The sequence below is a fragment of the Gadus macrocephalus genome, chromosome 4, assembly GCF_031168955.1.
Source record: "Gadus macrocephalus chromosome 4, ASM3116895v1".
Lineage (NCBI taxonomy): Eukaryota > Metazoa > Chordata > Actinopteri > Gadiformes > Gadidae > Gadus > Gadus macrocephalus.
This window is the reverse complement of record NC_082385.1, coordinates 28,657,619-28,685,064: the sequence shown is the minus strand read 5'-3', so window position 1 is coordinate 28,685,064 and position 27,446 is coordinate 28,657,619. Positions and strand designations below refer to the sequence as shown.

The 27,446-nt window shown below is 45.1% G+C and overlaps 2 protein-coding genes and 1 long non-coding RNA gene across 3 annotated transcripts in view; 2 read left to right on the top strand and 1 right to left on the bottom strand.

Annotated features, from left to right (window-relative positions):
* The window catches only part of LOC132455170 (NACHT, LRR and PYD domains-containing protein 6-like), a 113,583-nt gene that overhangs the window by 17,524 nt on the left and 68,613 nt on the right, over positions 1-27,446 (top strand). The window contains exons 7-8 of the mRNA XM_060048935.1: positions 13,538-13,654; positions 13,827-13,943. Of these exons, the coding sequence (XP_059904918.1) occupies positions 13,538-13,654; positions 13,827-13,943 (234 nt within the window). The remainder of the gene's footprint in view (positions 1-13,537; positions 13,655-13,826; positions 13,944-27,446) is intronic.
* Positions 124-27,419, bottom strand: LOC132455305 (uncharacterized). Its single transcript, XR_009525160.1, has 2 exons — positions 27,363-27,419; positions 124-762 (listed from the first exon to the last, which is right to left on the bottom strand). It is a non-coding gene; the product is annotated as an uncharacterized LOC132455305 (long non-coding RNA).
* Positions 16,832-26,937, top strand: LOC132455194 (NLR family CARD domain-containing protein 3-like). Its single transcript, XM_060049001.1, has 5 exons — positions 16,832-18,480; positions 22,672-22,845; positions 24,389-24,562; positions 25,566-25,612; positions 26,351-26,937. Exons 1-5 carry the CDS (start codon positions 16,985-16,987, stop codon positions 26,896-26,898), a joined length of 2,439 nt encoding a protein of 812 aa, XP_059904984.1. The 5' UTR covers positions 16,832-16,984; the 3' UTR covers positions 26,899-26,937.

The following is a 27,446-nucleotide window of genomic DNA, read 5'->3' as shown; positions in this document are numbered from 1 at the left end:
CCGTACGTAAAACACTAGCGACTCCTTCCGTAAATTTACGGAAGCACGGATACAAAAAACATACGTATGTGGAAACGAGGCGTAAGGCGGAGGAGATCAAAGCGTCCGTTTTGATCTCGGACGTTTGGTTCACTTTTTTATCCACACCTTGTCTCCTCAGCGTCTCTGTGTAAATTATAGTCTCTCTCTCTCTCACTCTGAGTCAGAGGACACACGTGAACACAAACATGCATATGTGAACACACACACGCGTATATTACCACACACACACATGCAAGCGCACACAAGCATAAATGAATGAACATAAAGACACACACATATAAACATATACGCATGCACAGACGCATAAATAAACAAACATACACAAACACGTATATATGAATGAACATAAAGACACACACATATAAACATACGCGCATGCACAGACGCATACATCAACACACATACAAAAACACACGTACATAGGAACACAAACACGCACGCACACACACACACGTATATGAACACAAACAAACACGTGTGAACACACACACACGTGCGTACGTATGAACACGCGCCACGTGAACACACACACCATATTATAAACACTCAAATATACACGCAGACACACACATGCAAACGCGCGCACACATGCACACGCCGCACGCGCATCTATGAACACACCCTTACTCAAGTTATGAACACACACACTTACTCAGATATGAACACACACACGCACGGACTACACACACACATGTATATATAAACACACACACATGCACACTGGCCCTCATTTATCAAACGAACGTAGAAATGAGCGCAAATCTGAACGCATGATTCATCTTACGATAGGACCCACGTGAGATTTACGAAACCTTCGTATCACACCAATCCCAGCGTACGAAGGATCTTGGTGTTGATAAATACGGCGGCTGAGATCGATCGTAATTAACGTAACACGCCCATATAAAAGCACGTCTTCAGAAGTCTCGCCCCTAACTTTTACGACATGGAGAAACGTCCAACGGTAAAATAGAGGAATTTTTCCGAGACCCAAATGGAGACGCTCGGGTCACTGGTGGATGCGAACCGTCTGGTTTTATTTGGTAGCCTATAGCTGGCATTAAAGGCCAGCAAAAGAATGCTATATGGAAGGAAATAACTGTTGCAGTGAATAGTGTTTCCAATGTTCGTCGGGCTACGGAAGAGGTTTGTTAATTTAATTAATTAAATAATAAATTAAATGTACAACTTCTGTTATCCAGCTTAAAACATTTCACATATATGCTATTGTTTGCATTCCGTTAAAGTTATTTAATTCCGAATAAGGTGAAGAAAAAATGGTCCGACATGAAGCTCAGCACCAAAAAACGTGTTGCGGCTGTGAAGCCGGCCAAGCAAGAAACGGGAGGAGGCCGGTGCAGTGCGACTGCAGCGTAACTCACCGAGATGACTCTGACCATGTAGTGCGCCCTGATGTAGACGATGCCCAACGTTGCTATTTTGGAAAATAAAAGAATCGTGCGTGCCCCCAGGCCATCGGGCTACCATGTTCAGGATTGACATTCTGGCATCGCAAATAATCGGAACATTAACTGAATGGTAGCTTTTGCGGTTGATGTACGCGTAATCATTAATAGATGGTTCATACGCACATGGGTACAATCAACCGCACCAATCACATTTGGAAACCTAGCAATAGCATAAAAATCCCGTTTGATTCCAGTTTGCTGATCGTTATTATATGGGAATTTAATATAACGTTCGGAGAGGGACATTATAGCTGCCAAAACTGCTGGCATGGTTCGGCTAATACTTGGCTGGGAAATAGCAGACCTGTCCCCGATCTCCCGCTGCAAGATCCCGGTGGCCAAAAATCCCAAGGTAGAGCAAACCTGCACAGGTATTGCGTTTGATCGCCTAGTTTCTCGCCTTAACTGTGGCTCCAAAGCATTGCATAGCTCCATCAGGAGATGCCTTGGGAGACGAAAACGACTCAAGAGCCATTCATCGCCCTCCTTAAAAAAATCGGCGCGGTCTCGAAAAACTCTCTCGTCTGTGCGTTGAGGTCCTTAACAGAGCCAGATCTGCCATCGCTGAGACACGACCACCTATTTGGCAAAGCTCCTGTTAATATAGACAGCTGAATAAACATTTCACCTGTCACATTCTAATTATTTTCATAGCAATACTGTTTTTAATTAGGCCTGACTTGATTGTAATTGTTTGAACGCTGGGCTAATTTCAATTTATTTAGTAATTAATACAGATGTTGAACATGGGCTACTTGTGCTGCACTATTCATCATTGAAATACCCGTATGTTGCGCCAAAAAAACTTGCGTACACGAGCTCAGACCTGACGTGAGATTTCATCGCAGCCTGCGCTCACGTTCAAATTGATAAATGCCAAGCTCAACGTTGAAATGAGCGTACGTCCATTTTACGCACGTTTTCTGCCGTACGCTCGTTTGATAAATGAGGGCCACTGTGTTTTGGTGATTTAAATTCATGTACTCAGCTGTGATCCAAATGCTACGTTTTCTTGGGCTTCTTAAAGTTGATGTTGAGATTGAGATTTTTAAAATCTTCCATCAGGTTAATTTAGCAGGTTTTACCAAGACTATATTTCTAATGTCAAATGTATTTTAATTATTGATTGATGGTGAATTGTAACATTTTTATACAACAATGTTGTGTCTATTTTCAGACGTCAGCAGTTTCATACTGCGGGGCTCTGATATCAGTTTATATTTTGATAAGCCTCACATGATGTAAAGCAGATTTTATATTATATTCATAATGCAAGCGGTCATTGGGGAAAGCTATAGATCATGTTGTGACGACTTTAAACTGAGTATTGATTCCTTGTGTTCTGTGGGGAAAAACACAGCAGCAGAACATGTTCAGTTATTAAAGATATGTGCACACCTGTTTATGATTAGTAATGTCTGCTGCTTCTATTGTTTGAGTCCTTGTGCTTATTGTGTTCATGTAAGGGACTATTCTATTGTTTGAGTCCTTGTGTTTATTGTGTTCATGTTAGGGACTGTTCTTCTATTGTTTGAGTCCTTGTGTTTATTGTGTTCATGTTAGGGACTGTTCTTCTATTGTTTGAGTCCTTGTGTTTATTGTGTTCATGAAAGGGACTGTTCCTCTATTGTTTGAGTCCTTGTGTTTATTGTGTTCATGTAAGGGTCTGTTCTTCTATTGTTTGAGTCCTTGTGTTTATTGTGTTCATGTAAGGGACTGTGGGGTGTTCCACAAAGCCGGTTTTATCACATAACCGGGTAAGTTAACCCAGGGTTTGCTGTAACCCTAGGTTTTCCGTTCCAAAAGGATCACGGTATGTTAGTTGCTATAGCAACATATGCTCTGAATCAAACCTGGTCGGACCAGGTTTTGCGCAGGTTAAGTTTGAAACATAACCCGGTTTTGGGTATTTCAACCGGCGTTCACCGCAGATTTCATGTGTTCACAATGGCATGCCCTTTTGATGAGAGAACTGCTGATATCAGAGCGCAAATTATACGTGCAATCCACCGGGAGCGATTGATAAGACCACGGCTCGACATCTTGGCATATTGGATGACTTTTTGCTGGAGTGGAGAGATATAGATTCTCGCGCAAATCTTTAATATATTTAAATAGCCTTACATAGCCAACACTACCAATCGAGGACCTGGCCTCAGTTCACTCCAGACTATTTGCGTAGCCCTCCGTTTTTTTCAAATGGTTCAAATGGTAGTTTTATCTAGGCTATAATGTTGGAGATGCTGAGCACATCTCAGTCGTTTCAGATGACCCATCCAAGATTTGTATCGGCCTCCTATCATACAAAGAGCAATATTGTCTGAGTACCATGCCGAGAGGCATTTACAACATAAAGTATAAAATAGTCCTAACGGACTTGCATCCACTGGAGAATGTTCGATCGTAGCCGGCGGCTTCATTACAAGCACTGATCCATCTTGATCTGTGAAGTTGATGAATTGTCACTTTTAGGTTTTCTACCCAGTTACCAAAAAAAGAAACATTTGGAATAGTATGCGCTGTGGCAAGCACACGGTTTGCATGTGTTACTTCGAAGGCAAAAAAAATCTAAAATACAAGAAAACACAAAAACCTACATTCAACCAGTGGGGTATGGCCCATGACTCTCTGAGGTGGTAGGTACCTCCAGGTACCCCCTCCATGCCACAGCTCCTCCACAGGGGTCAAGACAATTTGAGGGCCAGATCCAGTCTGCCGACTGTCGGCCTTTTCACGATTGGCTTAAAAAAATGGCTTATTTAAATTTATACCAATACGATGGTGGGAAAAGCTTACCAGTTTGTATGTTTTTTATACTTCATTTTTATACTTGATCCTCTGACCGCTTGGAAGCAATCGGAGTAGGCTACATATTGTTTTAGAAGAAAGGGGTTATGTGGTAGGATCTTTAAGAATGCTTAACTGGGATATTTATATATTCATGGCTCAAATATTAAGGATCATGCTTTTGACGTGTAACTAACGCATTTACGTGGTCAGCGATCCGCTGCCAGGCTTCGGTTCTCCGGGTTGCAGAGGCTTTAGCGTTCCCTTTTCTTGTGATAATGTCCTTCTCCTCGTCATAGCTCTCCAGGAGAACCTGGAGTTCCATTTCATTGAAATAAGTGGCCGTTTCGCCATATCGATCAGGGTTTCCATGATCCATACATCACGTCTTTTTAAGTTTGCCGTGGACGCGCACAACCCTGTGTTAACCAACCCCGAGTTGATTGAACTAATGCATAACCGCTGCTGTGGAACCGAAAACTCTGGGTTGGTCGGCACAGGGTCAATCAACCTAGAGTTCAGCGTTAACTCAGTGTTTGTTAAACCTCCGTTCGTGGAACACCCCTCTGTTCTTCTATTGATTGATTCCTTGTGTTTATTGTGTTCATGTAAGGGACTGTTCTTCTGTTGTCCTGGTTAATAAAGCATAACGGTGATAAACAACTCAGTGGATCCACTGAATGTTCACTTGTGTTCAGCAGAGGATCAGTTTACACTTTAAGGTCGGGGGTTCACTGAATAAAAAGCACAACAGAGGCTTCGTCTACACAACATTAATAATCAGGATACCAGCAAGTGCATTTCCACCTCAGACTCATACGCCCGATGAGGGACGGAGTATGGAGAGAGTTCTAGAAGCGGGCCGACAGGAAACAGACCAGCTACTGGCGTCTCTCCAGAGACGAGTCTTGTAGGCTGGTTGATGCACCACCTCCCCATCTAACAGGACCCTGAGCCTCCATGTTGAAACACACAGAGGTGTGTGTTTGAGGCGCTGAGCTGCAGAGGAGGAACCTCTCCTTCTCTGGGTGCGTGGGAGGGGGCAGTAGGATGGAGGCGTCTGATAAATGAGTCGATGGTAAGATATGAGGCAGTTTATCAAAGCCATGCTTATTGCGTGGGGAGCCACTAGGGGGCGGTGAATCCACCTCGGTGGGGTTCACCTTCTGACCAACAGGACCGGGGGGAAGGAGTCTGTGTGTGTGAAGTGGCAACCTATTTGCCACTCTTGCAGGACGTTTCAGTCCTCGTGTTTTCCGTAAGGCAATAAGCGCCAAAAAAGTAATCCAAGAAGGAAACGAGGAAGATGGAAAAGGAAGAAAGCAGCGATTTATTCTCAGAACAGAGTGAACAAACATTGAACAAATAATAAACATTTCCAAGTAAAATCCTGGGTCACCTCACACTAATTGAGAGGAAGAAATCACTTTTTTACACTTAAATGACGGTTATCTACAGTCAGAAAGCCGTTGCTCGCATCATGCTCTGAGAACTCAATTAACTCAGGCGCCCGCATGGCTAATTTACTGCAGTTTACTACAATAAGCTACGCTTTACGGCAGTATAAATTTGTGGTAGAAGGACAAAATAAGAGCGCAATAAAACCTGCTCTATTGAACAGACATAAATAAGATATAGCAAAATATCTGATAATTATTAATTAATAAGCTTAATTATTATGAATGAAAGCAAAAAAAAAGCAAAACAAAATGCGAACATACGCCTCATCGACTCCATAGATCTAATACACACACACACACACACACACACACGCACACGCACACCAACCAGCGAGCAGAAGACCCAACACAACTAAATGAAGAGCAGACTGTATAGCTATAATGAAAGGTTCCTTCAAGGTGGGTTTGTTAAAGCGTGTTCATCCCTTCACCACCGAGTGTTGGAGAATCCGTTGTGACATCAGCTCCATGGACTAAAATGGCCTTTTAAGACGGGGACCGGGATTCAGAAGGAGGAACTCCAGGGGGAGATGAGAGGACTCCTCGTCACAACGACCAGAACACGACTTCAGTCTGTCACCAGAGAACCACGGAGCACACCCCAACGTTCCCCTCCAGGCATGGTGACGCCTCAGCCACAGCCCCTCCACCCCCTCAGCTGGAGGGGCACAGCTCCAGGTCATAAAGGGTCTTCGTCGGGGCCAGTCCAAGATGGTTCTGATCTGAGGCTGGCCCCGCCCATCACTGTTCAGCCTGAGAGAGGCTTCCATCTCGGGGGTTGGAGTGAACACCGTCCACAGAGAGCTTCACCTGGTCCAGCAGAGTCCTGGTCAGCCTGTTGCTGATGGAGGGTCCTGCTCCTCAAGAGCCTCCACCCTCCACTGGGGGGTCTCCTGAACCCATGACCTCCTCCTCACCTCCTCCCCAGAGTCCTCAGGCTAAAGCGGCCCGCTCTGTGAAGGCTTCTCCTTCAGGAGACCGCTGGACTACAAAGACATGACCTCAGAGACGTTGAATCACCCGGGGACCCCTTCTGGAGACCCCCTGCATAACCCCTCCCCAGTGTGGGGCGCCACTGAAGAACGGTGTTCATCATTGACCTCTATGGAGGCCCTGAAGGTCGTGCTCTGTTCTGGGTGCCCTGGAGGAGAGCTGGGCGTGGCTGGTGGGGTGGGGTTGGCATGAGGACGTGTGTGTGTGTGTGTGTGTGTGTGCGTGTGTGTGTGTGTGTGTGCGTGTGTGTGTGTGTGTGTGTGTGTGTGTGTGTGTGTGTGTGTGTGTGTGTGTGTGTGTGTGTGTGTGTGTGTGTGTGTGTGTGTGTTCCACCTGTCATGGGTTAAACAGCTAAAATAATAATAATAATAAGAGTCCAGTTGATGGTCTATACTAATATATAGACCTGTCATTTGTCCAGGCATGCAGCAGCTGGATGGAGAGGCTGGGTTCTGAGGCTTGCAGCCCCAGGATGGAGCAGAGACCGAGGCTGGAGACCAGAGGCCTGCAGCACCGGACCAGAGGGTAACATCACCTCCTTGACTCAAACACTAGAAACCCTCAGGTTCTTTATAGGTCTGCTGACCAGTTACTGTAGAAAGGTTTCTATCTTCAGATTTGAGCTGTGTGCTTAAGCTGGGACCTGACGTCATTCATACTGGGGTTATGGAGGAGTCCTATGAGCCATTTGTTACTAGTGCTGCTACGACCGTAATGGACGCATGGAAAACGTCACTTTGTAGACTCATTTACAAATGAACCTCATACGCAGACGGTGTGAGGTGTTGCGTCCCCAGGTCCATGGCCTAAGGGAGCTGATGAAGGAGCTGATGAAGGAGCTGATGAAGGAGCTGACGAAGGAGCTGATGAAGGAGCTGATGAAGGAGCTGACGAAGGAGCTGACGAAGGAGCTGATGAGGGAGTTGATGAAGGAGCTGATGAGGGAGCTGATGAAGGAGCTGATGAAGGAGCCGATAATGGAGCCGATGATGGAGCCGATGATGGAGCTGATGAAGGAGCTGATGAAGGAGCTGATGGAGGCCCTGCCTGGTGGAGGAGCTGATGGAGGAGCTGATGAAGGAGCTGATGGAGGCCCTGCCTGGTGGAGGAGCTGATGGAGGAGCTGATGAAGGAGCTGATGGAGGAGCTGATGGAGGCCCTGCCTGGTGGAGGAGCTGATGGAGGAGCTGATGAAGGAGCTGATGGAGGAGCTGATGGAGGCCCTGCCTGGTGGAGGATTTTCGTCGTGGGGCAGATGGATCCACACTCTAAGGTGATCATCACTCTCACTGCCACCTCCAGTAGAGTAGCGCTACTGTGAACACCAACTACCGCAGTTGTTACACCAGACAAACTCTCTCTTTTTTTAACCAGTTGGAGCCAGACCTCTGCTGTTTGTTACAGAACAGGACTCTGTGGCTGAGGAGAGCTGACGGAGGATCTCTCTCTCTCTCTCTCTCTCTCTCTCTCTCTCTCTCTCTCTCTCTCTCTCTCTCTCTCTCTCTCTCTCTCTCTCTCACTCACACTCTCTCACACACACACACACACACACACACACACACACACACACACACACACACACACACACACACACACACACACACACACACACACACACACACACACACACATTCTCTTTCGCAATAACAAAGGCTGTTTCCAAACAGCAGTCATGTGACGGTTGGTCCCATTATTCAATTCTTTCCAGGGGTGGTTTTACTTATGTGTGTGTGTGCAAGCTTGCCAGGGCTGGACTGGCCATCGGGCGTACCGGGCAATGCCCGATGGGCTGGCAGGCCTTTTTGGGCCGTCGAGGTTTACTTGAGGTTCTTTTTTTTTTTAATGGACCCGGCCCGGCCCAGCCATGTCACACAGCCGAGGGCCGAGGTCCGCTCCTTCCCTCTCGGTCGTGTGGGCTGTCAACTTAACCTGAAAGTGTGTGTGTGTGTGTGTGTGTGTGTGTGTGTGGGTGTGTGTGTGTGTGTGTGTGTGTGTGTGTGTTGTTCTCTGTCTCTTTCAAATTCAGAGTCCGTGTGCTGAATAAAGCAGCTGTTCACGTGGATGATTCCAACATTTTTGACAAGGCAATAGAAACCAAAGAGAGTGGGATGGCCCTGTGTGTGTGCGTGTGTTTGCGGTGTGTTTGTACGTGCGTGAGTGCGTTCGCGTGTGTGTGTTTATCTAGTGAGAGTCAATGCTTTCACCAAATTGTGTGTGTGTGTGTGTGTGCGCGCGCGTGCATGTGTGTGTGCGTGCGTGCGTGTGTGCGTGTGTGTGTGTGTGTGTGTGTGTTTGCGTACGCTGCGAACCTTACTTTTCCCCTAAAACACGTGACACGCACTGAGAGGGGCTACTCCTGGACGCGACTCTGTACCACTGTGCGTCATATCGGTTCCGTAATGGTACGTCGTAGCGATCAGCCCTTCTTCCTCCGCTTTTAAAACCTTTCACCTGATTAACTTGTTTTATAAACTCTTTAACCTCCGTTTCTTCCGTTGCTTTTATTCTTTCTCACAACTTTATACCGTATGGACGCATTTTAATCCCGTAGTAGATAAGGTAAGAAAAGATAAGATACCGTTTACTACCGTTTGTATTGCCTTTAGGTAACTGTATATAATAAGAGGATACCCTATCGATAAATTGAGCTGCACCAGTTGATTTATATGGGATCTGTGACAGAGTTCAGACTTTGTCCCAGTGGAGAAATGATTCAAACGTTCTTTAATTTCTCCAAGGTTATTGTATACATTTGTTTGTGTTTGTGTTTAAGTACAGTTACAACCTCAGAGACGAGGTTGTGAGACGAGGCTGTGCATCACAGAGACAAGGTTTAGGCCTACCTCTCAGAGACATGGTTGTGTAGCACAGAGACGAGGTGGTGTACCTCAGAGACGAGCAGTGGCAAGCACAGACATTTTGGGGGGCAGGTGCTCAGGGGGGAAGGGAAGGGCACTTTTTAGCGCACGCGGAACACCTTATTATAAAAAAGTTACACGCACATGTTGAATGAAATTTTACTTTTATTTGTATCATTCTCTGCTAACTGTTGTCATTGAATAGGCCTACAGATGGGCATTTTTCACATGAGGAACTTCCCGTTTTTTTCTGCCACAAATAAATATGTTAATTTATGTTGCCTGACAAAACCTATGCAACAGAAAACGTTCGTCCTAACACATTTGCAGATTTGCAATTGCAAACTCTACCGAAATAATTTGTAGCCTAATAAGCCTATGGTCGTCCTTGCGTTATCTGTCATTGGGCTATACAGCGTAAAACTTTATCAGGTGACCAGTCGGCTGAAAATGCTTAGTTGTTTGTTGCTGTATGAGACATTTTACTGCACAACAAAATGATTAGGCTACACGTTGGGCTTAGAGGGCAAACTATACGATTTTACTTGATCTGTATGTTACCTGGCTGGTGGGAACACAGGAGAAGATGCCTGTCTGCGACCGTGCCTGCTATGCTGGAGACGCTTCTGTTTACTGAAGCGCATGTGGTGCCCTGCGCGTGCCAGCGCGAGTGCACGTGACAAAGGAAGAGAATTTAGTCTGGTCTGTGCAAGGGGGACGTGGCTAATTTTTGGGCATTGTTTCAGTCGTTTTTAATCGCTTAGGTTTTTAAAAGATCATTTCAAAACCGGCCTCAGTAAAATGTTAATAATATAAAAAAAATAAAAATAAAAAAAAAAGTTTCAAAAGGGCATTTTCGTTGATAAAGGGCAAAAGTCCTGGTGCGTTAGCACCACCTAGTGTCTATGTGTGCACGCCACTGGAGACGAGGGTGCGTGTGTGTGTGTGTGTGTGTGTGTGTGTGTGTGTGTGTGTGTGTGTGTGTGTGTGTGTGTGTGTGTGTGTGTGTGTGTGCGTGTGTGTGTTTGCGTACGCTGCAAACCTTACTTTTCCCCTAAAACACGTGACACGCACTGAGAGGGGCTGCTCCTGGACGCGACTCTGTACCACTGTGCGTCATATCGGTTCCGTAATGGTACGTCGCAGCGATCAGCCCTTCTTCCTCCGCTTTTAAAACCTTTCACCTGATTAACTTGTTTTATAAACAATTTAACCTCTGTTTCTTCCGTTACTTTTATTCTTTCTCACAACTTTATACCGTATGGACGCATTTTAATCCCGGAGTAGATAAGGTAAGAAAAGATAAGATACCGTTTACTACCGTTTGTATTGCCTTTAGGTAACTGTATATAATAAGAGGATACCCTATCGATAAATTGAGCTGCACCAGTTGATTTATATGGGATCTGTGACAGAGTTCAGACTTTGTGGAGAAATTATTCAAACGTTCTTTAATTTCTTCAAAGCTATTATATACATTTGTTTGTGTTTAAGTACAGTTACAACCTCAGAGACGAGGTTGTGAGACGAGGCTGTGTATCTCAGAGACAAGGTTGAGGCCTACCTCTCAGAGACAAGGTTGTGTAGGACAGAGACAAGGTAGTGTACCTCAGAGACGAGGGTGTGTGTGTGTGTGTGCGTGTGTGTGTGTGTGTGTGTGTGTGTGTGTGTGTGTGTGTGTGTGTGTGTGTGTGTGTGTGTGTGTGTGTGTGTGTGTGTGTGTGTGTGTGTGTGTGTGTGTACAGGAGGAGGAGGAGGTTGGTGGCGGGGTCGGGTTCGGTACAATATGTGCGGTCAGTTGAGCAGAGAGAGAGAGAGAGAGAGAGAGAGAGAGAGAGAGAGAGAGAGAGAGAGAGAGAGAGAGGTTTATCACAGCAGGGGGACTGCCAGGCAGTGTCTGTGGGAACGTGCAACGCCCCGATGTCCACCGCCTGAAGCAACCTCTTTCGTTGAGAAGTAAGAAAAAGGTTCTCCAGAACCAGACAGCGCCGTAGTCACTGCTCGTGATGAACCTGGGAACCAGACAAGCTCATGTTTACTTTGCTCTGTGGATAAGGTCTGCCCCTCCTCCCGTACAAACAATGTTCGCCGGGGCGAAACCGACGGACCAATCACAACCGTTGAACCGTCATGTGGCGGGATGAACACGGTGATGTGGGGTGCAAGGTGCAGGCGCGCCGTCGAGGCATTTCAACGACAACAGAGATGGCCCCCTGTGCTGTTCAGCGGTCTGTTGACAGGCTGGTCTGGCGAGGCCAGGCTCGCCTGTTACAGGCTGAACTCTCGTTTTTGGAATGTGCCTTTAACATTGTTTGTTGTTACATCACACATCCCCAGGTGAATAGATGCATGGTTGAATTATTTAGAAGGTGTATCTCGTTGAGTTGTGGGGCTAATGCCGTGGCCCCGTGGTATTAGCATTAGCGCGCTAACGCCCACAGCTACCAGTTACGTACGGGGGGTCACTGAAGCCACGGTCCAACCAGTGGCATCACTGCTCTTCTCTGACCCCGGGAAGGTTCACACTAAAAGCAGAGGAATGCAAAATCCATGTTCCTGGATTCACTTTTGATCACTTTGAGTCGATGCATCTGCAAAATAACGAAACAGTAACAAGTTAAAGGAAAAAACGGTGAAAAGTTGAATTATTATGTAATTCAAATTTCCTCCATAAACAACACAGCAGCTTGACGTGACACCAAAAAAAGTTCCCCAAGACACAACTCCATGGCTCCGCCCCCTGCCTCTGGAGCCCCGCCCCCTCCTGCAGGCTCCTCCCACTCCCCCTGCTGTGTGTGTGTGTGTGTGTGTGTGTGTGTGTGTGTGTGTGTGTGTGTGTGTGTGTGTGTGTGTGTGTGTGTGTGTGTGTGTGTGTGTGTGTGTGTGTGTGTGTAGGAGTGTGTGGTTCTTTGTCATGTTATAATTCTTTGTGTTTATTTATAACCTTATGTTAAAACACCTGTGACTGAATTCCCTGTAGATTGCTCTGGATAGAAGCGTCTGCTAAATTACTAAATATATCATCATTTCGTCACCATATTGAGCGGAACACATATTAACTAACAAGCAGTGTACGGAGGTGTTGAGCATCACCAGTAGATTCACGGTCTATGGGATCTGTGAAGTGTGAAGTGACAGAACTCAGACTTTGTTCCAGTGGAGAAATTGTTCAAAAGTTCTTTAATTATTCCACAATGAATTTTTCATGGCTATTGTATCCACTTTTTTGGGTTGTAGTTTAAGAACTGTTACAGTCTTCAAAGCGTTTAATTCTCATCTCTCAGTTTGCATCTGCTGTACACATCTGGACTGTGGTGAGGGCAGTGTGGTTATATCATGGGGTTCATATTGATGGTCTATGACGTTCATAATGCTTTAGTGTGACGCAGTCACAATGATCTTCTCTCTCAATAAACAGCTAAAGTTCAGAAGGAGTTGTGTTTGTGTCCAGGTCTCCAGTCTTCTATGGATGAGGAGAGAGAGGATGGGGGTTCTACCTCTAAGACCACTCTGTCTGGGGAACATGGCAGCCAGAGCAAAGCTAAGAGGTAAGAAGAGGATCTCTGTCTGTGACTGTTGTCCATCTCAGAGACTTTACAGTGTTTAAAGGTTCAATGTCTTTCAAACGGCCCCATTTATTGAATCAGTTATCATTTATCTTTGGAGGTGAAGTGAATTGTTGCAACAAATTATTCATGAAGAATAACACAGGTCTGTGTAGAAATGTAGAAACCGACGGCTCTATTTTCTATGTTAGATAAACGCATTGTGAATAAACCCTCTATGCACAGTATGAAGGGTACTTGGTGTGTTTTGATGTCAAAATGTAAGTGCTTAAATGCCATAATAACTTTTTCTGTGTGTGTGTGTGTGTGTGTGTGTGTGTGTGTGTGTGTGTGTGTGTGTGTGTGTGTGTGTTGTGTTGAAGCCCAGAGCAGCAGAAGAGAGCAGACTCCCCTGGACCCAGCTGTGTCTCCATGAAGAGTGACCGGTCCATGGATAACCCTCCTGACCTTAAAGATGGACGCCCCTCCAGAGAGGAGAGGTAGGAGATTCAAACAGACGATGAAAACAGACCGGTTTGTTGTTATCAGACTCTACTGATTCTGATGTGTTTGTGTTTGTGTGTGTGTGTGTGTGTGTGTGTGTGTGTGTGTGTGTGTGTGTGTGTGTGTGTGTGTGTGTGTGTGTGTGTGTGTGTGTGTGTTGTGTTGAAGCCCAGAGCAGCAGGAGAGAGCAGACTCCCCTGGACCCAGCTGTGTCTCCATGAAGAGTGACCGGTCCATGGATAACCCTCCTGACCTTAAAGATGGACGCCCCTCCAGAGAGGAGAGGTAGGAGATTCAAACAGACGAGTCTTAGTAACAGCTGTGTGTGTGTGTGTTGTTGTTATCAGACTCTAATGTTACGTATTTTAAGCACATAAGCTGCCCCCACATAGCCACTAGGAGGCAGGATCGAACACACAAGCTGTAATATCTACCCCAGCCACAGAAGGCAGCATCTTTAAGACAGACGCGGAAGCCGCAGCTAAGACGTCACATAGGCCACGCCCACTTCCCATAGACCACGCCTACTTGGTTCATTCGCAGCGCGGGGAGCCAGAGGAGGCCAGAGAATCATAGGCGACCAGCAGAGAGCCTCGGGCCTAAGCCCGAGGCTCGAAGTAGCTCTCGGTATTTCTCTCTACTAGTGTTGGATACAATTCCCTCCTTTTTGCTTCATAGTTACCATACCGAAATACTTTAACAAATAAAGTGAGTTAAAAGCCACCTGTTTCGAACTACTTTCAACAAGAACACGACACTACTGATACAGATGTTTACAGGTGAGGAAAAAACAATTGGCTGTGTGTGTGTGTGTGTGTGTGTGTGTGTGTGTGTCTGTGTGTGTGTGTGTGTGTGTGTGTGTGTGTGTGTGTGTGTGTGTGTGTGTGTGTGTGTGTGTGTGTGTGTGTGTGTGTGTGTGTGTCAGAAGGAGGTTCGTGTGACTGTGTGTATTTGTGTTCCTCACAGATCACACCAGAAGAATTCAAAGGTTACCAGACCTGTACAGCAGCATCAAACAGAGCTGATCAAGGTGTGTAAATGTCCACCAAGACATCTGACTTCAGCTCTACATGAACATTAGAAAGCATCTCTTGTGGTGCTCATCGTCTCCAGGCTTCCCTCTTTAGACCAGCGGACGTGAATCCAGGATAGATGCTTCTGATGTCGTCAGTGAGTTCAGAGTAAAGTTCTCCTTGATGTTTGTTCTGTTCCAGAGGGCTGAGGAGAATGCACACGCTTTCCTCGACAAGGAGCTGAAGAAGCTCTGGAGGGTTCTCTTCTCAGATTACCCACAATGCTCAGAGAGTCAGAGGGAGGAGGAGGAGGATGGTAAGAACGAGGAGCAGAGGAGGCGCGCCATAGAGGGAGTGGTGGACATCACAAAGCTCTGCCTGATGGAGATGAACCAGGAGGAACTGGCCGACACACTGGGGGGCGGTAAGAGACTCTTATTTTGAAGACAGGGGAGCCAGTTGCTTTGAAGGACAGAGACTCGTATCTGGAAAACAGAGCATAGACAGAGACTCTTATTTGTTTGTTCAGACTAAATTACTGTATGTGAGATTCCTACATTTCTAAATTCAATGTGATATGTGAGATACCATTCCTCTTTGAGGTTAAACGGTTTGATCCAGATATGTAGGGTTATAGTGGGGGTATCAGGTTAAAGGGTTTGATCCAGATATGTAGGGTTAGTGTGGGGTATCAGGTTAGATGGTTTGATCCAGATATGTAGGGTTATTGTGGGGTATCAGGTCAAATGGTTTGATCCAGATGTGTAGGGTTATAGTGGGGGTATCAGGTTAAATGGTTTGATCCAGATATGTAGGGTTATAGTGGGGGTATCAGGTTAGATGGTTTGATCCAGATATGTAGGGTTAGTGCGGGGGAAACAGGTTAAATGGTTTGATCCAGATATGTAGGGTTATTGTGGGGTATCAGGTCAAATGGTTTGATCCAGATGTGTAGGGTTATAGTGGGGGTATCAAGTTAAATGGTTGGATCCAGATATATATTAATGGTCCGGCACCGCGGTACCGGTGCACAACGGGAGTCGCGGGAGTGCCTGAGCCGTGGTCACGGTGAATGAATGTCCAATCCAACCATTTCTTCCTCAACTCTTCTGTCTTGGCCAAAGATCTCTCTGTGTCTCTCTCTCTCTCTCTCTCTCTGTTCTCTCTCTCTCTCTCTCTCTCTCCTCTCTCTCTCTCTCTCTCTCTTCTCTCTCTCTCTCTCTCTCTCTCTCTCTCTGTCTCTCTCCTCTGTCCTCTCTCTCTCTCTCTCTCTCTCTCTCTCTCTCTCTCTCTCTCTCTCTCATCTGTCTCTCTCTCTCTCTCTCTCTCTCTCTCTCTCTCTCTCTCTCTCTCTCTCTCTCTTTCTGTCTCTCTCTCTCTCTCTCTCTGTCTCTCTCTCTCTCTCTCTCTCTCTCTCTCTCTCTCTCTCTCTCTCTCTCTCTCTCTCCTCTCTCTCTCTCTCCTCTCTCTCTCTCTCTCTCTCTCTCTCTCTCTCTCTCTCTATCTCTGTCTCTCTCTCTCTGAGTCTCTCTGGAAGTGTAATTGTTTGTATTACTGTGACGGACACTGCAGTTAGCCAGTCAGAGGCGAGACATTTGCATGTCATGAATATTCATGGGTAAGAGCGAAACTCCTGGCGCTCCTCCCCCGCCCACCTCCTCCACCATCCTAGAACAGAGTGAAACACCCACACCCTGCGGCCCGGGCACCGCGACCACTCCCGCAACTCCCGCCGTGCCCCGTGAACGAATGAATGAATGGCCCGGGAACCACGGGCACCGCGGCCCGGGCAACGCGGGACTCCACGAAAACAGATTGCGCGCAGAGGCCTAATTAGGCCTATATATTTTGTGTTTAAAATGCACCGCGTTGGTCTTCTCACTGGTCGGAGAAGACCAACTTCTCCGACCACAAGTAATGAAGCAACTAAATATCATGACGTTTTTAATTTAAAAGAAATACTGTCCTTTTTCCTGTTTTCACTGATCACCATCCGCTAACTGTCTTGTTTTTTTTCTCATTTAGGATCTGCTGCTGTCGAGTGCAAACATAAAATAAAGTCTAATTGCAGAAGAAGTTCAGGTGTGTGTTTGAGGGAATCGCTAAAGCAGGACAATCAACACCTCTGAATGAGGTTTACACAGAGATCTTCATCACAAAGAGAGGCAGTGGAGAGGTCAACAAGGACCATGAGGTCAGACTGATTGAAACAGCTTCCCGGAAACCAGCCATGGAAGAAACACAGATCAGATGTGAGGACATCTTTAACCGTTACCTGGACAAGATAAACCAGATAAACCAATCAGAACCATAATGACAACTGGAGTGGCCGGCATTGGTAAAACCATCTTAACACACAAGTTCACTCTGGACTGGGCTGAAGGCAAAGCCAACCACGACATACACTTCACATTCTTCTTCCCTTTCAGAGAGCTGAATTTACTGCAAGGGAAAGAGTTTAGCTTGGTGGAACTTCTTCATCACTTCTTTATTGAGACCAAAGAAGCAAGAATCTACAGATATGACCCGTTCCAAGTTGTCTTCATCTTAGATGGTCTCGATGAATGTCGACTTCCTCTGGACTTCCAGAGAAACCCGATCTGCACTGATGTCACAGAGGTCACCTCGGTGGATGTGCTGCTGACAAACCTCATCAGGGGCAACCTGCTTCCCTCTGCTCGCATCTGGATAACCACATGCCCTGCGGCAGCCAATCAGATTCCTGCTGAGTGTGTTGACATGGTGACAGAGGTGAGGGGGTTCACCGACCCACAGAAGGAGGAGTACTTCAGGAAGAGATTCAGAGAGGAGACGCTGGCCAACACAATCATCTCCCACGTCAAGAAATCACGAAGCCTCCACATCATGTGTCACATCCCAGTCTTCTGTTGGATCACTGCTACAGTTCTGGAGGACTTCTTCAAAGAATCCCAGATTCGAGAAGAGACACCCAAGACCTTGACTCAGACGTACAGCCACTTCCTGAGGGTTCAGTCGATACGGGGGGACAGGAAGTACCATGGGAGAACTGAAACGGATCCATACTGGGGTCCAGAGAGCAGGAAGATCATTGTTTCTCTGGGAAAACTGGCTTTTAACCAGCTGGAGAAAGGCAACCTGATCTTCTACGAGGGAGACCTTACAAAGTGTGACATCAAAATCAAAGAAGCCTCAGTGTACTCAGGAGTGTTCACTCAGATCTTTAAAGAGGAGGTTGGGCTGTACCAGGACAAGGTGTTCTGCTTTGTCCATCTGAGCCTCCAGGAATTTCTGGCTGCACTTTATGTCTTTATGTCCTTCATCGACACTGGGGTCAACAGGCTCTCAGAAGAACAACCAACCGTCGATGAACTCCTCCTCTACCAGAGTGCTGTGGACAAGGCCTTACAGAGTGATAACGGACATCTGGACTTGTTCCTCCGCTTCCTCCTGGGCCTCTCTCTGGAGACCAATCAGATTGTCCTAGGGGCTCTGCTGGGACAGAGAAGAAGTAGCTCACAGACCAACAAGGAAACCGTGTCATACATCAAGAAGAAGATTAGTGGAGATCTCTCTCCAGAGAGGAGCATCAACCTGTTCCACTGTCTGAATGAGCTGAACGACCGTTCTCTAGTGAAGGAGATCGAACAGTCCCTGACATCAGGAAGTCTCTTCAAAACACATGTCTCTCCTGCTCAGTGGTCAGCTCTGGTCTTCCTCTTACTGTCATCAGAAGAGGAGCTGGACGTGTTTGACCTGAAGAAATACTCTGCTTCAGAGAATGGTCTTCTGGGGCTGCTGCCAGTGATCAAAGCCTCCAAAACGTCTCTGTAGGTTCACTAATAACATTTATCACAATACACACAACACAATATACCTTATAGTAGAATATAAAAGTTATGATAACATAGAAAAAATCTTTCAAGGTTATCTTATAACATGTATCTCAATATACACAACCAGTGGCGTCACTAGGCTGTTTTTTTCGGGGCTAAAGCCCCGGATCTAATTTGATTAGCCCCGAATCTTTTTTGTTAAAATAAGAAAAAAAATATACATAATTTATTTATTTTTTTGCTGCATGCAGAGCCTGTGCTATATCCACACGTCGCACATGCCCCCATTTGTTAGGACTCTTGCGTAGCTTACTGCTAGGGATTTCTGTTCTACTGCTCAAGATTTTAAGCCATGAATTTATGAACTTGCATTCAAGAAAATATATCCGTTTTTTGTGGTCTGTAAATAGGCCAATCTATGAGGCTAAATAGCATGCCAATATTGATGACTGATTGTGTCAAGTGTCTAAGGATGAATGCTAACATGATATGTTTCCAACTTTTGCCTTAAGTTACAATTTAGCTAACTAGCTAGCTGCTGCCCTTTTCGATTCCAATGCCGAGTGTCATTTCATTACCAATGTTAAGTGTCATAAATAGTTAACACTGGTGCTGAGTCATGATTCCTAAAAAGTAAGGCTCTGCCTGAGAGCCTTACTGCATTATATTCCATAATAGTTGTTTCTTTAGGAACCTGAATGTTGTCTTTTCCTTCACAGAAAAAAAAATATTTCCACTATAAAATGATGCAGAAAAGGCACAGATAGATGAATAAAAATCCACCAGAATGCAGGAAATTAAGTGTTTGACGCTCAAACATTTCTGGGGGAGCACCCCCATACCCCCACCTATAATTTGTCTCCCAAAATGTTGAAATGAAACCTAGCCTATATGACCCTGTACGCAGGTTGCATACAATAATCCATAGATATGTTGTTTTTACTTTTTGGATTAAAAAGAAGGCATGTCAGCAAACTCCATGTCAGCCCTTAGTATGATTATCATTTCATCATAGATTGGCCCTTTGTGAAAATGAGTTTGACACACCTGATATAGGTAATGTAAGGTCTGTCTCACTTGTATTCATTTTACTCTGAAATAACTTGAATGGAACTTTAGATGTCTGGGGATAAGCAGCAGTCAGGTAGCTATTCAAAACTATAATTACCTGCCTATTTTGTTTTTTTAGGTAAAGCATTATGAAAAAAAATGCAAGCGCAGTAAAGTATACAACAAAATTTGCCGCACGCGCACTGTCCTATTCCCTCTTGGGCTAAGCCCCGGATGTTTCAGAAACCTAGAAACACCCCTGTACACAACGTTATGTTGTGTAACAAGGTTGAAAAGTCAAACTCAAAAGCTCTATTTATTATGAATTGAAGGAAAGAGAAAATGAATATTTTTTAATAGTAGTTAAATACAGCTGTATTTTTAATTATGTAGCTATATGTATAAATAAGTAGTTATTCATACGCATAGATTCATAAATATAAGTTTATATTAATAAAAGGTAACCCATTATTTTAAAACATTTTAACCTTGTTCACTACGTTTGGTTATATGGACATTGTTTGTGTTTATCCATTAGGATGCGTTGATACAGAGACTTCAGGGTCATCTGGGGGAAGGGTGAGAGGTCATGAGTGAGCAGGTAAAAGGAGAGAGAGGGAGGAGACAAAGGAGGAGATTACTTAATCCTTTGTAGAGATCGCCCAGCTAAATGATGTTTAAACCAGGGCTCCGAACCGGTTCAAGGAACAAAAACGATAACCGAAATAGAATTTAATTTTACGAGGAACGGAAACGGAAACAAAAACCAAATGGTCTTCAACTGTTCCGGAACAGAAACGTTATTCTGAAATCCCCAAAACCGGTTAATAACGTTTTTTTCGTTCTCTATATAGCCTATAAAATTTCACAAAAGCATAGCCTATTTCATGAAAAAATAAAAATATTCCCGGTTGCCGCGTTCACTTCGCCGCCCGCTAAGCTCAGTTGTCACAAATTCCCACCACCACCCTGGCGAGAGGAGATTTGGAAGCAACAGTTGCACTGAGCTCTATCTTCGACAAAGGTAACGTGAGCTAAACTAACCGAGTCCACTATATCGCCTTTGCATTGTTTCTTGTTGGTGGGCGTGCCCTTGACCTGCGTCCGCGTCCAAGTTTCATTGACATGATCAAACAGCCCGCTGCCTGATGACAGCCCTCACTGCTGTCTACACACAGCTATTTGATAAATGCCAGATTATAAAACACTTATTTCAAAAATCTAGTCTGACCGTCAATAACAATTAGGGCTGGCCCGAATGCCATTTTTCGGGCTTCGAATACTCGTTGGTTTTTCCGAGCGAATATTCAAATCCAGAAAAACACACCATCAAAAACAACATTAATAATCCCTATATACTGATACCGATTTTGACAGTATCTGCATATTTTGTTGAAAATGTAATAGCTTTTGAACGTTAATTAGTAGGCCTAAGTAAGTTGGGAGTTACTTAGTTTTTCCCCGTGGAAGCGAACAGCTGTTGCTCCGTTCCAAATCAGCTGTTCTCTGCCATCTCAGCCCTTACGGGAGCTTTTCAATTCATCCTGGAACGTGCATCTTTTCAGGGAATTTGTACAATAAATCCATTACAAATACCGAATATTGATTGTCTTATGTGTCCATATTATATCCATTATATTGAACGGGTATTCGCAAGACGCTCACGCTCTGCAGCAAACCAGTCACAGTTGATTGGCGCGGCGCTGTACAGCGAAAGTAAACAAACAACTAAGCTAAGGTTAGCATTCCACTAAGCAATTATTTTCCTCTCGAGATCCCGCCAATGTTGTTATAAAGTAAAGGGAAACAAGATATCTATTATTACTCCACCTCTCGCTTCTCTGCTTGGTTTCGCTTATAGTTTGCCTCCCTCGCTCTGGTAACGTCACGTACGTGAAACAACGAAGCTCCGAATACTGATTTATGCTTTGAATACTAATTTTCCCAACGAGTATTTGAATATTCGAATAATTCGGGCCAGCCCTGATAACAATGCGGGACAACGTCTCAATTTGCGGGACGTGTACAAAGTAATGCAAATGCAGGACTGTCCCGCACAAAGCCTCTCATCTGGTCACCCTTTTATCGACCACAAAAATAGACTAGGCCCAATAACACTGCCGGAACGTTAAGAACGAACGTCATTTTACGTTCCGAACCGGTTCAGGAACGATATGTTGGTGGCGGAACGCAAGAACGAAAACGTTAAATATACCGGTTCCGTTCGGAGCGGAACGATTGAAAAATAATTTTGATTTCAAGCCCTGGTTTAAACATTTACTTAATAGTTGTAACCAATAGCGGCACCAAATAATTATGATTGCGGGAGCTATATTACTACACACTACAATATGATACGAATCAACCAATCAAATCACACAACAAGCAGCAACGGTCATCATCACTTACACAAATGAAAAGTATGATTTCATATTTCATAGTCCGTTCGGTGTCATCATATAATGATATATATAAATATATATATATTATTATATCATTGTGGCGATCATGGCCGGCGTCACCACGTGCCACAACGGATCCTGAGAGGGTCGGCGGCACCGAGGCAGTCGAGGTTTTGGGCGATAGGATGTGTGTTTCAGGTGTGTGTGTGTGTGTGTTTACATAAAGTCGCTCTCAGGGTGGTGTGGATAATGGGACACGAGAGTGTCAGACTCTTATAACATGGGCTCCTGTCTGGTCGTTCCTGTGCTTCTCGGCACATTATTATTAAAAAATGAAATTAAATATTTGTCATAAAAAAATTACTTGGGGTTTTGGGAGGGGGGGCTTGGCGGGGGCTTAGCCTTTTTCAGGGGGAGCTGAAGCCCCCGCTAGCCGCCTCCCCTTGTAACCACCGCTGGTTCTACCCCTAATAAACAAAACATCTCTGGAGATGAACTATTGCATGCATTACAATACAATGCAAAAAATACATAATACTTCAATAAAAAGTCAAATTAATATACTATATGAGTCTCAAACACTGCAAAAAACTCCAATATTGAATAAACATAAGGATCTAATGGATATATTAGTTAAATTAATAAAAGATCTCTGATTAAAGATTTTCAACACAAGTCCTTTAAAATTAAAATATCTAAATTACTTTAACGTGTTCTGTTTATGTGTGTGCAGCCTGAAAGGCTGTCATCTGTCAGAGAGATGCTGTGAAGCTCTGGCCTCAGTTCTCAGCTCCAACTCCTGTAGTCTGAGAGAACTGGACCTGAGTAACAATGATCTGCAGGATTCAGGAGTGAAGCTGCTCTCTGCTGGACTGGGGAGTCCACACTGTACACTGGAAACTCTCAGGTCAGTTTCACTCAATGTGCAAACAGTTCCACCACAATTGATCTGCTGTGCCCCAGTAAAATCTCACCTTGAGTTTTAACAAGGTCCATATTTGACAGTGGATTAATTTAGATTGATATTAACGGTAAAATAATGGATTATTTTCTAATCCACAACGTCAAAGAAATGCAGTTTAACCCAAAATACAAACTGAGGTGCGCACCTTGACTTCTACCTTCACTTTGCGGTCCGGGTCCATACACCGCGGCGTGCACATTACCGTCGGTACACGGCAGTGTGCATGTCTTAACCGGTGCACCGCGGCGTGCACGCAGCAATCCCCTGATCCTGTTATATTTACTAGTCTGATGGATAATTGCTGCTTTTGAAAAAGATTGTTGCAGTGTATTTTTTTTTTACATTTCCCACCCATGCAGTATAGTGTTAAATGTTCTGTAATTAAAATAAACATTGCCCTGATGTACACACAGAGTTGTTTAGGTTTTTTTAGTCAGAGAAGCTACGTAGGCAGTGTATTCTCTTTCCTCACCAACCAACTCTTCATCCTCCTCCTCCTCCTCCTCCTCCTCCTCCTCCTCAATCAAATACCAACTAATAATAACCGGCTGCTGATTGGATAATATACTCCAATTAGGATTTATTTTCTTCTCTTGGTCGTCCAGAATAATGCATTTCTTTACATGCTCTTGAATAGCACTAGTGCTGCGGTGACATTTAAATGAAACTTTGCACAAAGTATAAACCAGTGTTTTAGTTTTCTGATCAAAGCAGAGTGTCTTCAGGGGAACTTAAGTGGGTCGTGTTTCCCAATAGAGCGGTCACTACGGCGCTGCAATACAGCCGCTATTTAACCCAGCACTGAACTAAACCTTGGCAGTCTGCGTGCATCACAGCGCCATTACCACTCATCTTATCAAACACAAGACCTCAATCTCACTCTATTTGTGTTTTCATGACAGCAAAAAGTGTACCTTGGTTTCAGTTTGTTAATGATGGTTTAAGGTGTTTGTTTTATTATATTCCTATTCTATTTATAATCTGGAAGCTGGAAATTAAGGTTGTTTCATAAAGTAGAATAATAGATTATTCTTAGAACTGGGTCTTTTAGGGGGACCTTTTCTATATTTTGAAGATCTACTGTATTAATATTTAGTTAAACTAATAACACGGGTCTAATAACAAATTTAAAAAACAACATTAATCATCAGTTTCTAACGTGTTCTGTTTATTGTGTGTGAAGGTTGAAAGACTGTCAGCTGTCAGAGAGATGCTGTGAAGTTCTGGCCTCAATTCTCAGTTTAGACTCCTGTAGTCTGAGAGAGCTGGACCTGAGTACCAATGATCTGCAGGATTCAGGAGTGAAGCTGCTCTCTGCTGGACTGGGGAGTCCACACTGTACACTGGAAACTCTCAGGTCAGTTTTACTCAATGGTCATACAGTTCCACCACAAGTTCCACATCAGAGGACATTGAACAGATTTTCCTCCAGAAAAGTAATAATTCTCGTGTGTGTGTGTGTGTGTGTGTGTGTGTGTGTGTGCAGGTTGTCTGGCTGCCTGGTCACACAGGAAGGCTGTGCTTCTCTGGCCTCAGCTCTGAGCTCCAACCCCTCCCATCTGAGAGAGCTGGACCTGAGCTACAATCACCCAGGAGACTCTGGAGCTGCGCTGCTCTCTGCTGGACTGGAGGATCCACGCTGGAGACTGGACACTCTCAGGTATGGAGAGGACAGCTCAGCGCTCAGGGACAAAGTCTCCTACAAGGATTCAAGCTGCTGCTAAATGAAGTGGTTTGAAAAGGCAGCTGTAAATCATGTTGTGTAGAATGTGATGAGACAGCAGATGATTTACATTTACATTTAGGGCATTTAGCAGACGCTTTTATCCAAAGCGACTTACAATAAGTACATTTGTCATAAGAAGTGCATCAATATATCGCGGTCGGTACAGAAAGGATGTTCATAGAACCAAGTGCAAGTACCACAATCGCTAGGCTAATCAATTCCCCGTGTTACAGCCATGATAGCAGCTACTGCAGTTGCTACACAGTTAAGTACTATAATACAATACAATACAATGCAGTGTACAATGGTGGCCAGAAGGGGGGTGTGTGGCTATGCAGTGTCGAGGTGGACTCTGAACAGTTGAGTCTTGAGTCCTTTTCAGAAGATAGTGAGCGACTCTGCGGTCCTGAGAGCGGCGAGAGCTCGTTCCACCACTGAGGTCCCAAAACCGTGAAAAGTTGTGACTTTGCTGAACGGCCTTTGCTAGCTCTTAGCGATGGAGGTTCCAGACGTCCAGCTGAGGTAGTTGAGCGGAGGGATCGAGCTGGGGTGTGTGGCTTTAGCAAGGCTTGGAGGTAGGCAGGGGCAGTTCCATCGACTGCCTTGTAGGCCAGTACCATCGTCTTAAATTTGATGCGAGCTAATACAGGGAGCCAGTGGAGGTCCCGGAAGAGGGGGGTCACATGGGAGAACTTCGGTAGGTTGAACACGAGGCGCGCTGCCGCATTCTGGATGCGCTGCAAAGGTTTAATCGCAGAGGCAGGAAGTCCAGCCAGGAGCGAGTTGCAGTAGTCGAGGTGGGAGATGACCAGTGATTGGACTAGAAGCTGAGCTGCTTCCCTTGTGAGGAAGGGCCGGATTCTGCGGACGTTGTAAAGTGCAAAGATGATGAAGGTGAATGTTTCAAAATGCTGCTCTCACTTTGATTCCCCCCCAGTGTGGAGCACGGTGGAGTGTGGAGGCTGAAACCAGCTCTAAAGAAGTGTAAGTGTCTGTTTGATTCATCACAACACGCACTACTAACTATTGACAAGGAAAGTCCATCCACATAGAAGGACTTGTGTATTTTGGATCATATGTATAGCTATGATTCCCTGTGTTTATGAATATCTAGAATGTTTGTGTAGGTGTGTGTACGTATGTGTACATGTCTATGTATAGTATGTATGAACCAGGTCTATGGTATCAACAGTTAGTGTCCAGCCTGTATGTGAGCTCAGCTGGTTCAGTCTGTGGTTTACACAGGTGGATTACAATGGATGTGTATCGGATCCTTTCAAAGTCTAATGTCTTGAAAAGTATGTTGACTATAGATTTTTCAGAGGAGCAATATGCTCATCATGCTGAACGTTTTGATGAATAATGTTTGCACAGGTATATGTAGTGTAAATATTGCGTGAGTAGATTCAGTTCATGCCTCTTTTTAGGCTTCAATGTTTTGACTGGGACAGCCGCTCACACACACATGGGATTTGCATTTAGGTTAAATTAAATTATCTTATAAATAATATGCATTACTATTTCTAAAGCTATAGCAAACAATTCCACTATAGTATCTCTGATATTATTTCGACTTTCTAAATTAATGTTTGTAGAGTAGATTAACGTGAAACAGGAAGAAGAAGAATAATGCAAGAGAACAGCACTAGTGATGATGATGATGATGATGATGATGATGATGAAGAGCGGTTAGGCAGCTCATCATGTCTGGTTCTCCCTCAGATGCCTGTGACCTCACACTGGACCCCAACACGGCCCACAGACAACTCTCTCTGTCTGAGGACAACAGGAAGGTGACGTGGGTTGAGGAGGACCAGTCGTGTCCGGATCACCCAGAGAGATTTGACTCCTGCCGCCAGGTGTTGGGTAGAGAGGCTCTGACTGGCCGCTGTTACTGGGAGGTGGAGAGGAAAGGATGGGTTCATATTGGAGTGACATACAGAGGAATCACAAGGAGAGGAGAGGGTGATGACAGCAAGCTTGGAGTGAACAACAAGTCCTGGAGTCTTTATTGCCTTGATGATCGTTACTCTGCCTGGTACAACGGTATAAAAACAGCCCTCCCTCTCCCCCCCGCTGGCTCCACCAGAGTAGGAGTGTATCTGGACCGGCCTGCTGGCTCTCTGTCCTTCTACAGAGTGTCCCCAGGTGGAGGAGCGTCCTCAGACACACTGACACACCTCCACACCTTCTGGTCCTCCTTCACCCAGAAGGACCTCCTCCCGGGGGTGGGGGTAGGGGTCCTCAGTGAGGCCCTACTGGGGTCCTAGGGGGGGTTAGGAGGAGGCTCAGCGTCTCAGGACCTCCTCCCTGGGGTGGGGTGGGGCCCTTAAGGCCCTCCGGGGGGGTAGGGGGGGCCCAGCTTCAGGGTCTCTGTGTAAGTTATAGTCTATCTCTCTCTCTCTTTCTCTCTCTCTCTCTCCCACTCCCTCTCCCTCTCTCTCTCTCTCTCTCTCTCTCTCTCTCTCTCTCTCTGTCGCTCTCTCTCTCTCTCCGAGTCTAAGGACACACATGAATACACGCACGCATATATTAGACACACACACGTACGTATGAACACAAACACGCGCGTGCACACAAACGCATATAGAAACACACACACACACATACGTATATATGAACACGCTCGCACACACACACACATACATATGAACACGCAGATAAGAACACACACACGCAGACATGAACTCACACACGCACGGACACAGACGTGTATATATAAACACACACACACTGTGTTTGGGTGATTTAAGTTCATGTACTCAACTATAATCCAAATGCTACATTTTCTTGGGCTTCTTAAAGTTGATCTTCATTA